The 15660-nt window shown below is 36.6% G+C and overlaps 1 protein-coding gene and 1 non-coding gene across 2 annotated transcripts; both read left to right on the forward strand.

Moving 5' to 3' along the window:
• The first annotated feature begins 2227 nt into the window (after positions 1–2227).
• ATXN7L3B (ataxin 7 like 3B) lies at positions 2228–5890 on the forward strand. Its single transcript, XM_019748982.3, has one exon. The coding sequence runs from the start codon at positions 2563–2565 to the stop codon at positions 2854–2856; it is 294 nt and encodes a 97-aa protein (XP_019604541.1). The 5' UTR covers positions 2228–2562; the 3' UTR covers positions 2857–5890.
• Positions 5891–9867: 3977 nt separating this feature from the next.
• LOC141570221 (U6 spliceosomal RNA) lies at positions 9868–9974 on the forward strand. The gene has a single exon (XR_012494232.2). It is a non-coding gene; the product is annotated as a U6 spliceosomal RNA (small nuclear RNA).
• Positions 9975–15660: the final 5686 nt, after the last annotated feature.

Here is a 15660-nt window from a genome sequence, read left to right on the forward strand (position 1 = left end):
TTTGTGCACTAAATATTTTAAGCTTGTATGATGTTCATATTCTTTGAAGATCCGTTATTTATGAAAAATTAATCCTTGTGACTCACTTTGTATTGAGAAAATGATTGAGATAATGGAGAGTTTCTACTTTTTAAAGTTGTATTTTTTTTTACCAAAGGCTTAAATACCTTCAACCCTATTAACTGCAAAAGAACTAAGGAGTTAGTTATTTCTAACTTCTTTTTGTATCATGTCATTGATTTAACATAAAGACTTTCAGTACATTTCAATAAGAAGTAAAGCATTCTAGTTAAATGATACGAGTAGAAGAGAGATGACAGGTAACAATGGACATCAGTAAAAATTTTCGATGTCATGATAGTGTTCCCTTTCTAAGAGTAAATATAATAAAATACTGACAATAAATCTAAACCTAATCATGGTACGAATTATTTGAATTTCAAATAATCTGATGTTCTGCTTGTATGTATTTTGAATTCAATTTTATTGAAGACCCATCTTCATTTAAAAAACGAGTATGAGTTCAAACTCTCACAGTACAAGGAGAATTAAAGGGGCAGAAAAAAATTATCCCCTATTCTGCCTATACCAAGTATGCAAGATTCTCATGACAATATGGCCAGAATAAATACATGGGAGCCAATCACTATGAAAGACAGCTGTCCATTCTAAAGCCCTTGCTATTCAAAGTGTAGTCCGTGAACCAGCTGCATCAAAGTATGTTAGAAATCCAGAAATCCAGGCCCTACTCCAGACCCACTGAGTCATAGTCTACATTTCAAAGGTATCACTGAGTGATTCACATGCATATTAGAGTTTGAGAAGCGTTGCTTCTCAAACGTTGGAGAAGAGTGAGTGGAAGTGATTGTATTTACAAGTGATTTTATGATAACAAATGATTTTTATTATACATGAGTCTTAAATAACCTAGGCTTTCAAAATCCTCCCTGTCAATTTGTGGTTATTAAGATGGTAAAACATGCAAAAAATTTGGATGGATGCAAGTAGTGGCTAATTACTCACAAACAAGTTTAACTTGTACTTAACCCTTTCCTCATAAAAATATAGAAATATTAACAATGAACCCTAAAATTATTTAGGAGTGTTCTGATTATCATATACATTAGAAAAATTTCATTTGTACTGTCTGGAAAGATCCATGTCTGTCCTTTACTCTGGAAAGGAAATTATAGAATCAAAGATACAAATACGTACTTTTTAAAAATGTTCTTTCTTTGGTTACAGTTATTTTTTGATAAATTATAAAGATACAAGACGCTGTTCTATTTCACAGTGGGGCGGGGGTGGGGACCAAAGACCTAGCAAAAAATAAATACTACAGTACTTTTCTTATAATGTAGTTAAGTCCCAAACTAATATGATTAAAATAGCTGATATTTATTGAATGCTTCCTTACATGTAAGGCACTGTCACGAGGAATTTTTTAAAAATATCATTTAATCTTAACCAAGAGCTAGGGACTAGATTTATTCAGATGAGGAAGCAAGAACTGTTCAACGTTGGATCTTGGGTGTAAACCCAGGTAGAGTGCTTTTAGTTCTTAGAATTCATGCTGCAATATTTTAGGAAAATCTTCCTTTATATCTCAGTATATTTAACATATTTCAGGTTTCCACCCTCTTCAAAAGAAAATATACAGTTTTCTCTTTGAATTATTTTAGAGATATCTATTTATAGTCACACTGCCTTAATGGTCTTATAAATAAGATAAACGTCTTAAGTTTATGTGACCAATATATATGAATTATGTCTTTAGTGCCTAGTTTTTCACTGAAAAAAACAGAAAAGATAAACTATACTGTAATTTGTTTCCTTGCACCATCTAGTGGACTTAAATGACAACTGCGTAGTACAATAAATGATTACAACTTAATTATATGTCAAATTTTCAAACATATCTAGAGAACTGTTCCTAAAATTGCATTTCATATTACATCACAAATGTGCACGTAATTATTATTTCTTCCTTTTTCATGAGGGAATCAATTATGCGTGGGGGCTGAATTCATTAGCCACTCTTTAAATCCATAAATAAAATAATATAAAACAGCATCTTTTCAATCTTTTTACAGTTAGAGATAATGAAAGTCAAATACATTTTAGTTCCTCCCACCGTCTTAAACTCCAAAGCTTCCCAGGTAGCGGCGCAATAGAAGCACTGCGAGTCTGCGCAAGGCTAGTGCGCAGGCGCGCTGAGGAGCGGAAGCGGGGAGGCGGGGCTAAGCACAGAGCAGGGAGCGGAAGAGGCCCTGTCTGCTGGGTGAGGCACGGAGACCGTTTGGCGTAGAGTCTGGGGCCGCCTGGAGCTCAAAGTCCCAGACCCCGAGAGAGGCCAAAAGAAACTGAAGGACTTGTTCCGGAGCAGTCGCCGCTGGCAGCTGCTTTCCCGCCTGCGGCTGCGGACGCCTCCACCCGCGCTGCCTGAGGATACGGTCCTGAGAGGCCTCTAGGCCGAGGCGCGGCCCGCGGAGCCAGACGTGTTGCTGCCAGTGCTGCTGTGAGTAATACGAGCGCCCTCTCCACAGTCGTTTACAGATTAAAATGGAGGAAATTTCGTTGGCTAACCTGGATACTAACAAGCTAGAGGCCATCGCTCAGGAGATATACGTAGACCTAATAGAGGATTCTTGTTTGGGCTTCTGCTTTGAGGTGCACCGGGCAGTCAAGTGTGGCTACTTCTACCTGGAGTTCGCAGACACTGGTAGTGTGAAGGATTTTGGCATTCAGCCAGTGGAAGATAAAGGAGCGCGCCGCCTCCCGCTTTGCTCCCTTCCTGGAGAATCAGGGAATGGGCCTGAACAGCAGCTGCAACGCTCACCTCCGGAATTCCAGTAGCTGCAACGTAAGAGAGTCTGAGGGTGACCAGGACAGTAACATAGACCGGTCCTGTGGTCTGGAGAAATTAGGTAGCTAAATAGAAAAAAAAAAAAAGAAAAGAAAAAAAAATCAGACAGAAGTTCCAAATCCCATTGAAGATCTTAGCCTTCAAATACTCAAAGTGAAGATTTAAGAATTTGGATCCTTTTATAAGTGTGTTACCTGGGATCAGCTTTGACAACCTGGGCAGGAGGAGCTGTGTGTCCTGTGCACCATGCAATGCAGATTGGTCTCTAAACACATCAGGAAGGGCACAAGATCCCTGTACTGTCTGTCCCCAGTGCACAGGTGAGCAGCTGTGTGCCCACTATACAAGATCCTTTGGTTTCTCAGCCTTTCTGTCTGCCTGATGTCATGGGCTTCCTGGATAACTGTCACTTTGGACATAACTGATGGTCAGGTCTTTATCTTTGAGACTCATGGGACTGCCCTCCTCTCTGAGCCTCTGATTTGGGTTTCTCCAAGACAAGTGAAAGTCAGGTGTGAGATCTGGATATTAACTATTCCAGTTTGGGAAAACCAAGGAAAAGAATTTCCAGCTGAATCTGGTAGGAGAAACTCTGTGGTCTTGGTTCCAAGAAGAAGAAAAGGTCAAAGCCAGCAGTTTTCCAAAGGTCCAGCATTTACAATGACTTCAACGGACATGGAGACAAATGCTAGCCTTTTGCTGAACAGAGCCCTCTTCCTGGCACCCACCCGGTGTCATAGGCTTAGCAGATGGACAATTTGGTTATCCAGGCAGGTTGAGGCTTTAGTTATAGTCCTTTGGAGAGGTAGCACAGGCCTCTGCAACTATGCACGATCTCTCAAATTGCAGGATTCATATCTGGATATGTTCTGTGGACAGCAATTTGGTGGGGCAGTGATCTTCCAATTCTGAGTTACTAGTTACATAGCCAGTCCCTGGGTCTGACTTGGTCATTATGCCAGGGGCAAGACTGAACTATAGAGGAGCATCATGGTTGTGCAGAAGGCTGTAGTTTGAAAGCTGAGGCCAGAGGGGCCCTCTTCCAGCTGCCCTCAATAATGTGAATGGGTTAGTGCTAGGAACCAAGGAGCAGAACTGGGTTGTCTCACATCTAACTGTGTAGTATCCTGTTGAATGACTCTGTTCCTTGGATTGTGCAGTCACAGAGCTCTGCTATGATGAACCTCTAAACTGTCTCCACTTTCTCTGCCCCTCACAATGGGTAGCCCTTTCTGCTTGGTCCTCTTTGGACCTTCTTGACTACAGGAGCTGTCCTTTTGTTGTTGAAAGCCAGGGAAGGCCCCCCAGAAATCCCCTGGCTGTAGGAAATAGGATCGGGGATGATGGGAAGTGTGAGCCACATATCAAAACTACCCTCCACTTTGCTCCCTGATGAGGGTTTATGAAATGTAGAGGGGTGGAGCCCCAAGGTGAGTGGGAACGGTGCTGCTTTATTTGAAATGTTTTCTTACCTCATTATGTGCCCCAGTAAGGAGCCCAACCTCATCTGTCTGGCTTGGCTCCATATTCCTCCTGTTTCCTGCTCCACTGCCTGTTGGTGCATCTCATGACTCCAGGTGCTGCCTGCCACCTTTCACATTGACCAGTTTCAGTTCACCTCTTGATGCTCCTGCTTCTGAAGCCTGTCCAGTTTCCTTTTCCTTGGTTTCTTTTAAGTGTCTTCCCCCTCCCCCCACCCCCCGTTTCTGTGGAAGACTCAGAGAAGAATCTTATGGCTCCCTCTGTTGGGATTAGGATGGCAAAAAAAAAATGGAATTGTTTGTGAAAGGCAGTGTGATGCCCAAGCCCTTCTCCTATAGGACTGCCTTGCTGGTATGCCTTCCTGCTGTGTCTTACTTCGTGAGGAGTTATATCTTCCCACCTGCGCTTGGATATTGCTTCTTAGAACCTAAGCAGAAGAGCAGTAAAGTCTAAGAGAGACACATGGATGGAGTGGGTCCTGATTCATTTTCTCTAACCGTGATTGTGCATGTATCGTTCCTTATCCCAGAAGGAACTGTTTGGACTCCGGACTGATTTGAGTTACATACTCTGGAAGATGCAGGAAACCATAGTAATAGGGCCTCAAGACTGTCTATTATTGCATTCTCCCCCTAGGGTTGCCCTGGTCGGTTTTGGGGCCTAGTTATAGATTGGTCTAAAGAATTGTGATAACTTTAAAAAGTCAAACCTTGGCAAGAACTAAGACAATTTTGAGTTATCTGCCTTTGACTTTTTGTAGGCATCTCATTCAAAGGGGATGCAGAGGGAAAAGAAGTGTCTAAGTGAGACACTGGCCCACTTTCAAATAATGTCTGGGAAACAGGCTGAAGGGAAGGCCATGGTCCACTCTTCTTCAGAGAGGGAGCTCAGATTGTGACATCACCATTTCCCTTCTGACCTTTTCTCCTAGTAGAGGAGGAAGAAATGGGAAGTAGTTTTGCATAATGGTTGGTTCATATTACCTCCCTCTTGGTTTTCATTTTTTGCTCCCCACTGTTAGAGCAGTATCCCCCTACCCTGGATGGGTATGAGTGGGCTGGGGACAAACTAATTTGGGGGGAGAGAATGCTCCCTACCATATAGTTGGTTAGGAATTCTCCCTTTCCCTACCTATCTTCCCTCTAACAGCAGAATTCTTACCCTTCCCTCCTCAATTAAGTGTATTTATCACCCTGTAATTCTATTATGTATCTGAATGTGTGTGTGTGTGTGTGTGTGTGTGTGTGTGTGTGTGTGTATGGGGAAAAAGGGATTCTTTACGAATTTTCTGTGGTTTGTGGCTTATTCTTCCATGTATTAGTTCTTGCCACCGCATGCCCAGTATCGCATGCTGGGATCTTTGGGGAAGTGTAGTGAAACTCACCCCTGTCCTTTATTTTGGAGATTCTTATTTTTGCATAAGTAGTCTATCCTATACAGATTGCTAACTGTGTATTCCCCTTGCCTCTGTGGCTGCTGTGTAAATAAATTGCATCTCCCCATTGGTAAACAGTAATAATAAACAAAATTTTAAAAAATAAACTTTATTTGGACTCTGTATGTTAATCTTTTAAAATTGTACATGTTTTTCAGGTATTGACATAGTAAAATAAATGTTGAGTTGCTGTTGACCTTAGTCACTTATTCCTGAATGGCAGTTTTACCAAAGTGGAGTAATTCTGCCCAACTTTGTTTCTCCATGTAGTCCTGCAAATTTAGCTTTCTGCAACATCTAGTAAAATAAATGAACTATATACAGTCTGTCCTTTTCCATATGAGGTAAGAGGTGGTAAAATTAATGTAATCCAAGCCTGTCACTAGTTCAATTTGAATGGAACTCAAGGTATCAATATATACATTTTACCGTCATTTCAAACTAATGTCCTTGCTTTATAAAGGCAAATGATTCATAGCAAAGAATGAGTTGGCCTTTCTAAGGGTAATATTTTCCTAGTACTTTATAATTTTATTTTACCCCAATTCTGTGTCTTTTACTTTATTTTTAAAATAATTCTGAGATTTTTCATTTCTTCTAATTCCGAATCGAGAGGTAGAGTACTTACCCCAATTGTGAATATTGCTCCTTAGTACTGATAATTTGCTGAAGGTTGTAGTTCAGTAAAGAAACAGCCCAAAATTGGAAATAATGTTTACATGAATAAAAATTACAGAAATTGGGCCAGAGGAAAAATTGTCTCAGGGAACCTTATAGACATGCAACACGGTATTGAGTCACCTAACATTCAAATGCAGCCACAAAAAATACTTTTGGATCTTGTTTTCCATGTTTAGATTTGAATTAATATATTTAGTGCTACCCTAGTTAGTTTTATGAAATGAGATATTTGCAAGACCTCACTACTTTACTAAATCACTTGACAGTAGGATTTGTAAGATTATTGCTTTTCATATTTTCTAACTGATGAACTTTAAAAAGAAAAAAAGCATTGCATACCTTTTAACTTCCTATATTTAACTCCCTAGATACTACATTTTAACTTCACCATGTAGCAGGAGATCAGGAACTTAATAAATGGGTACTTGATGTTGACAAAGATAAAGACGGAAAATTAGTGCCCAAGCAGTTAAGGATTCAGGAAGAGCTTTCTTTGCCCACAGTAATTAGTAGCATTGCTTTCTTTAGGACCTACCTGAGGTATGTTAAAGTGTTTAATTTTTTATAAAAGGTGTTTTATGAAATGAAATATTAATGTACTAAAAAACCAACATTTATACTTTATTGAACATCTTTTCACACTAGTCTTTAAAATCATTGTCATGGTTAGTGAACTGCTGCTTCTCAGATCAGTTAGAGATAACTTTTATCATCAGACTTTGGAAGTTTTACTCTGCTGTGGAAGGCCCAGCTCTGATTTTCATTCATGTTCCAAAAGATTCCCATGATGCTTTGGAGTAAAACGTTTGTTACAAGTGATGCACATGTTCAAAAAGATACTGTAGGTAAACTTATAAATCCTTGGACTTTTTTTTCCTTTTGAAAACATTCAATCATATATTCCTTGAGCCTCAGTGGATATAAATGAACTAAAAAGGAAATACTACAGAGGGTGCCAAAAAATTGTATACACAAGTAAGGAAAACTTAAAATTGTACTAATACATACCAATAACAAAAGATGACTACAAGTCACATTTGACTTCTGCAATTTAGAAGAGGTGCTCACAGTGGTTACCGTCAGTGTCCAGGCACTTCTGAATGCAGCGAACTACTGCTTGAGCAATGACCAAAGTGTCCACTTGTATACATTTTTTTTTGGCACCCGTGGAATATTCATTTTAGAGTTGAGAAAATACGTTCAGCAACAGTGACTTGCACACAGTTCAAAAACGAAAATAGAGAAACAAAAGTAGAATGCAGGTGTTAGGCCAGTACTCTTAAAACAATAGAAATTTTAATAATGAAAGGACTAATAAACTGGTTAAAGTAGAATGAAAAAATTGTGATACTAATGAAAACTTGAAGGCAATAAGTTTGAAAACAAAAACTGGGAAATAAAAAGTATACCTCATCAAAGTGACCCAAAGGAATTTTTATTTAATAAATGAATACATCTAAAACAGAAGTCAAGTCATCTCCACCCCAATATACACATAAAAACACTAGACATTTAGAATTTTATTTCAGACAGTACAGCAGAAAACCATTATAGCCTAAATGTAATAAAGTTTTTTTGAAAAAGTGAAAATGTTAGCAAACCAACTCCTTTGAAATATCAAACATCAACAAACCAGGTTAATCCCAGGAAAGTAAGATTTTGACTCAGAAAATCACATCATCATCAGGGTAAAACTGTGAAGACCTCGATAGAAACAAAAATAATTTGTAAAATTAAATATCAATCGATTTAAAAAATAGTTATTTATATGGAAACAAGGTCTAAAGAACTTCCATAAAGTATGTATCAAAAATCTACAACTTGCTGTGCTTAATGGTCAATACTTGGAAGCATTCCCTTTAAAATCAGGAATGGAAGAAACAATTTTCATATTTTCATATTCTGAGATGTTATCTAAATGGATAATTGTATAGAATCTATGAGTAGACCACTAGAAGTAACGATAGAATGCAATAAAGTTGCTGGATATAAGATCAATGTCCTAAATCAGAATAATAAAATTTTTCAGTATTACATTTATAATGTAATGCAACAAAAATTATAATGGTCTTATGAATCAATATAATGGTGTAAGGTTTTTATGGAGAAAATTATAAAAAATATTTTCTGGTATGTTAGAGAAAACCCAAATAAATGCAGAGTGATAGGATATTTATGGATAGCAAGCTCAATATCATCACTCCAAATAGATGAATTGGAAGTAATTTTGACAAAAATCCAAATAGACATTTTCATGAAACTTGACAAGCTAATATTAAGATTTATGTGAAACACAAGGTACAAGGATAGACAAGATATTTTTGATGAATGTATCTTACATAGTGCGGATTTGATGTAGGAACAGTGGAATAGAACAGAGTTCAGAATTTGGGGGAGAAGCACATTTATGTTATCCTGATGTATAGCTATTAATAAATTGTTATAATGGATTATAAACCAATACATTGTTCTGGAATAGATTATCCATAAGTAATATAACTATCTCAGACACAAAAATTAATTCCCATATGGATTTAAGACTTACTGTGGAAAACTAAAACATCAAACCTTTATAGGAAAATAAGATGTTTATAATTATAGGCAAGAGAAATGTCTTAAATAAATAAAAGCAGACAAAGAAAAGTCCAATATATTGGATGAAGTTCAATATATTGGACTATACTAAAAGTAAATTTTTTTTTCATTTTCATACTAGAAACAACAAAATCCCACATTATACTAGTATGTAGAAGTGTTGCAGTTCTTACAACTGATAAAAGATTATCAACAAAATAATTATACAATTGATAAATGGACAAAGTAAAAGAACAGCTCATTTATAGAAGTCCGAGGCAAAAAAGATGTGAAAAGTTCACTTAGGTTCAGAGAAATGCAAGCCAAAAACAAATGAAATACCAATTTATAACAGTATTGTTAAAAAAAATAATAGAGTGATGATATCAACTCTAACATGTGTATGGAGCAATTAGAACTTGTATGTTGCTGGCGGACTATAAGTTAAAAGATTTTAGACAGCAATTTGGAAATATAGTTGATAAGCATAACCAATGCCCTATTGTAGCATTATTTGTAATAGAAATTTCAAAGTGATATAAATGCCCATGGAAATAAAAATCTAATCACTATACAGAAGTGAAAATAACCATGGCTGCACAAATAAAATATTTAGTAAAACATATATTCTTATAATTTGCTACCTTTCATTTGAAGCTTAGTATGCAAACCAATGCTATATATTGTTTAGGGGTATATGCACATGTAATAAAAAGTACTGTACACCAAAAATATTGAACTAGACTTCAACTTTCAGGTGGATGGCAGTCTAGATGTTGGAAAAAGATTTCTTGATGCAAAACGTGGATGTAGAGTAAATAGAAACAGAGTGCTCGCTTAAGCAGCACATATACTAAAATTGGACTAATACAGAGAAGATTAACATGGCCCCTGTGTAAAGATGACAGGCAAATTTCTGAAGTATTCTGTATTTTTTGAGCACACATACGAAATAGCAACAAAGATACTACCAAGTGCCTTGCTATCCTTCTAAGAAAGAAGGGGAAAACCCAGCTTTTCCTTCTAACTGCACACAATAATCACCAACTATACAAATGAAAACGAACATGGGACTGCGCTGTGGAACATACATACCAGGAACTTCCAGATGGGAATGGGAGATTAAGCCTTGATCATCACAAATGGAAACTGTTACACTCCATGTAAATATAAGCTACCCGAAATAATCTCTACATCTTTAGTGAAAAGGGGGACAGGCAGACAAAGACCTTCCTGACTACAATGAGAACAGGTGAGAAAGTCTCTGTCATGGCCCGAGGTGAAGTAATTAAAATAATAACATCATCATCATTTCCTTTGGGAATCTGTACCCATACACTTGCTTTCACGTAGTTACTCTGCTTGTCAGAGAAACCTCTACCTAAAAATTATATAATGTGTCCAAGATGATATACTTTTTAGCTGCCTGACAAAATTTTGGTCCTTCAACATTCTCAGAAAACGCAAGCTTGCAATAAAAGAAACATTTACTTCTTTAAAGATTACTCCTACATCATATTCTGCATCTAATAATTCTATTTATTAATACAAGAAAGGAGTTACAGAATTAGTACTCCTTTCTTGTAAATAGAATTATTAGATGGAGAATATAATGGCTATAAATGAAATCTTTAATAGACAGAATTTGGAATTTGGAATGTGAACAAGGAAAAGGAGAGAATGATGATGCAGTTATGAAAATGAAAATAATAGAATGAAAATAAGATGTATGAAAATAAAATTTGAAACTCAATGTATAGGTAAACCTTCAATTAAACTGGAAAAAGAAGAAAATCAGCATGAAGCACAGTCCGTGTGTTATTAGTCATTTTGGTTACTTATCAGACAGCAGTGTGCATTTGTGTTGCTTCCTTGACTCCCATTAATAAACCCACATGCTATTTATTTTTTTAAGTAGATAGTTGAAAGGTAAAAGGGCAGCAAAGAGAAAAGGATTGCAATTGGATGTGATTAGAAGATGGCTAACTTTGGGAATGGTGACACGGCCAGCATTCTAGAGACCCAAGATATGCAGCCAGAGGAACTGAATGAAGGTGAAATTATCAACAAAAATGAAACTGGTTGTGACAAAAGGGATAAAGATGTTTCAGAGGAAGTGAAGCTGCCAATAAACTTGGCATCAAAGGATCTGTCAGAAATATTTCAAAATATTGAAAGCACAAAGGGTAAAATGTAAAGTAGGCAGAATTCTAAAGATGGTCTCTTGAGATTCTTTTCCCCTAGCTATTCAAACAATAATCTAAACACTCGCTATGAAGGTATCTTGCAGATGTAATTAGTGTCCCAAGTCAGTTGTCTACAATATATGAAAATTATTTGGCTGGACTTGACAGGTGAACGAACACTCTGAAAACAGTGTTCTCCATTTGATAGTAGAAGACATGAGAGAGTCGAAGGGTTGGGGATGATTCAAAGCACCATTGCTGGCTTTGAAAATGAAGGGGCCATGTGAGAAGGAACGCGTGTGTATCTTGGAGCTGAAAATGACCTTCAGCTGACACCAAGGAGACATACCTCAAACCTATAGCCACAGAAACTGAACTCTGCAAAATACCTGAATGAATTTGGAAGTGGATTCTTCTCCAAAGGCTCCAGATAAGATCCCATCCCAGCTGACACACTTTGTCTTTGGCCTGTGAGAACCTAAGTAGACAACTCAGCCAAGTTTGCCCTAAATTCTGACCTAGAGAACTGTGAGATAATAAGTGAGGACTGTTTTAAGCAGCCAGGTTTGTGATAGTTACACGACAACAAAAAAATTAGAACACTCCTAAACTGATCCAAATTTAGGATTATGACAATTCGCCAAGGCATGCAAAAGATGCTCACTGAATTAGGATTTATATATGAGACTAAGGTAAGCACTTTTCAAACTACTGATACATTTTATACAAATAAGACACATTAATTCTCAGTGTATCTGTTTAAATTTATAGTGCACTAAATAAATACTGGTTTTACCATTTTCATTTCCCTGTACACTTACTAACCGAAAATAAGAGAGTTTTTAATGTTTTGACAAAAATGTTTAAAGGTCATTAGATGATTTTAATTCTTCCCATTTTTAAGATTACCTTGCATTATTTTAGTATCAATTTTACAGTCCACACAACTATGCAAGGCTAGCTCTGCCTGTATTACTATCACTTCTTTAAACTTTTCAGAGATGTAAATGCTGCGTCTTTTCTAAAATTGTATTCCAAATTCAAAAAATTAGTAGTCGAGAAATCACCCAATGTTCATTGCAGCATTATTCACGGTGGCCAAGACATGGAAACAACTGAAGTGTCCTTCAATAGATGATTAGATAAAGAAGATGTGGCACATATATATAATGGAATATTATAAGAAAAGATGAAATACTGCCATTTGTGACAACATGGATGGATCTTGAGATTATCATGCTAAATGAAATAAGTCAGAAAAGAGCCATGTGATTTCACTCATATGTGGGATATAAAACTGCAAGCAACAAATGAACAAGACAAACAAAAATTCATAGACACAGACAGCAGTTTAGTGGTTACCAGAGGGGAAGGGGAAGGGAGGAGGTAGAAGAGGGTCAAGGGGGTTAAATATATGGTGACAGAAGATTTGACTTTGGATGGTGAACACACAATGCACTATATAGCTGAGGTATTATAGAATTGTACATTGAAACCTATATAATTTTATTAACCAATGTCACGCCAATAAATTTAATTAAAAAATAAAATAAATCACCTATTGACCTTCCCTAGATAAGTTAGGAAGTTTAGCCTAAAACACAAAAGACATGGGTCCTGCCAGATAACTCTTTGAGAAAGCTGGTAAGTCTGACAGAAGAAAAAGACAAATAAGGGAAGCAGTTGGTAGCAAAAGTAGAGAAAGAAGGGTATAGGCTAAATTAAAGAGGAAATATTTAACTAAGAGTCAAGGGAGGGAAATGGTACTTCCTGCATGAATGAAAAATTTCAAAGTGAATTGTGTGATGAGAAAGAAGACAAACATATAAGAAAAGTTCACAGGCAAGATACTGTGTTTGTCTCTTAACCCTCATTCTCTCATTTATTAGTAGAATGAATTTGGGAAGGTAACATTGTTTAGGAAGTTTGACTTTCTGTTTATATTAATAGATATAGCAATAGTACTTCACAGTTATGAAAACTAAATATGTAAGATTAGCCTAGTTGGGGTAATGGGTGGTGACAGTCAGGAGTAAGGCTTTCCTGAGAGGTAATATTTAAACTGAGAACCTAGAGTGAAATTAATTAGCTAGGATACATTTGTAGAATAGATGAAGAGTGAATTGGGGGTGGGTTGTCAGAGGAGGGTGGGAAAAGCGGTTGGAGGTGGTGTGTTAGAACCATTAAATGGGCTGTTTGGAGCTCTGGGAAAATTCTTTTGTGCCTCTGCAGATGGAAAAAAGCATCTCAGTTATTAATATAAAACCACATATCCCTTCCATCTCTTATCAGGAGGTTTCTTGATGCTATTGAAAGGAAAGATCATTAGATGATGATCTTTATTACTGACATAAACCCCTTACTTGGATGTTATCAAGTAAAGAGATGAATCATAATTAGGAATATAATTCCACAGAGCTCTAAGTAAACAAACTCTCATTAATATAATAACGTCTTACACCTGCAAGGTTAACCATACATCTGCAAGATAAAAGTGCTGTGTAAAATACCCAGCCATGTCTCCACTTTTAAAGGGCTTTAATCTCCTATACTTACTCTTCTTCCACTGGACTCTCCTTAGTCTCCCAGCTCTTTCTGTTTTCAAACACACACACACATGCATGCACGGACACATGCACGCACACACGAGTTATTACTTTAAATCAAGTTCCATTTCAGGGTAAGGTTAGCTAATCTGCTTTTGTTCTTGCTGTTGCATGAATTATTACAGTTCAAGACCTTATTTGCAGACCAGCCACTTTTACAGTTTAAAGGTGGATTAGCACTGACCGTTTAAGTACTTCTCATATAGCTATTTTTTTTTAATTAAAAATGCTTGTATTATTTCTGCTTTTTGCTTACCATTGAAGTCAACGATGACCCAACAGGTGACTTGGACTTTGTCTAATAGATTGGAAAACCATTAAGCTTGGTCTTGACTATACAACAAACTCTAAGCCCAATCAAGCAAATTTCTCCATTAATAAATTAATCTTGAATGAATAATTTCTTAGTTCCATTCAACCTATAATATTCTGATTCCATGAACTAAAATGTGGCGAAAAGCTACCCCAATTATCTTATTCCCAAGACCAGTTTTTACCATCTGCAGAGAAATTGGCACCATTAGACTATGGGTTCCTTCATATCAGTGATTTTCTGTTTTGTAAATTGTTCCACAGGTTTGCTCTAGACCTCCATCACTCTTTGGTTAACAATGTGTCATTCCAAGCCATGCTCTCATTTCCATTTCAGATTTGCACACCCAAGGATATAGTAGGTATCTCCAACTATATGACCCACAGGAACCTCATATTTCATCTTATGCAAAATTGGGGAGCTACATTTTCAATATATTTCCCAGTGAATTTTATGCATTCTAAATGTTGGGAACTACTGCCCTAGAGAGAAAACAGAAAATGACTATATATTTATTCTCTCTTTTAATCTCAAACAGGCCATCCTTAGTGTTTGGAACCCTGGACCTTTTATTTTATTTATTTATTTATTTATTTATTTTTGACTGAGCGCCTTTGTATATAAAGTATTTGATTTAAAAATGTGAGAATTTAAAGACATGATGTCAGGCACATGGTAATGCCTTTACAAAGACTGAAGATTTAGAACCAGTTATTCCTTAAATTATGACCTTGAGATTCCTTACCTCTAGAATGACATAAGAAATATATTATCCCTCTGCCGCTAAGCATTTAAAGGCAATATCTATTCCACTATTCAGCATTAGTCTTCTGTTTGCATATCTTTGGATCAATTGTAAAGGATCTCTCCTTTTGTTTAGGAGTTTAGTGTTCATTTAAAAGGACTCCATAGCATGGACAAAAATGGCAGTCTGGAATCATAGATGGAAATATGGAATAACTTAATTTATCATTACTTCGTAATTAATGCCTATAATGAACTTCTCAGTTGCATTTGTAGTATAGTAATTAAAGTATTTTTTAACTTCTCTCCAATACTATTTCCCAGTCTCTCAATATCAATATCTTTTCCGTTTTCATTCAGCTGAAATGTTGATTCAAGAACATTATATTTATAGTCACTAATTTACCCCCAACAGATCTAATGACTATTCATAAAATTTAAAAAGACTTTGATTTTTCTCATCACCAACTTGTCACCAACATTAACTGTAGTAATGATTTTCTTCTAAGTAATGACAGCAGGCCACAAGAACACCAGATTAATACAACCATCTCTATCAGAGTAATATTCAACTAGTAAAGAACATATAAAAGAGTAAAGACTCCCATCGGTTTATCTAATATGTATTACAAGTTCATTATTAACAGGGGAAGAAATAATCTACAATATTGTCTACAATCCCCCCATGGAAGTAACGTTAACTGCTCTATAACAGTCACAATTTTTTACTATTGGGAAAACTATGAGATAGGCCCAGGGAGGCACTAGAGGCC

This window comes from Rhinolophus sinicus, chromosome 1 (genome assembly GCF_057876585.1).
Source record: "Rhinolophus sinicus isolate RSI-liver-muscle chromosome 1, RSI-T2T, whole genome shotgun sequence".
In the NCBI taxonomy this organism is placed as follows: domain Eukaryota; kingdom Metazoa; phylum Chordata; class Mammalia; order Chiroptera; family Rhinolophidae; genus Rhinolophus; species Rhinolophus sinicus.

Excerpts from the sequence above, each read along its gene's own strand:
- ATXN7L3B (XM_019748982.3), top strand. The coding sequence starts at position 2,563 with ATGGAGGAAATTTCGTTGGCTAACCTGGATACTAACAAGCTAGAGGCC.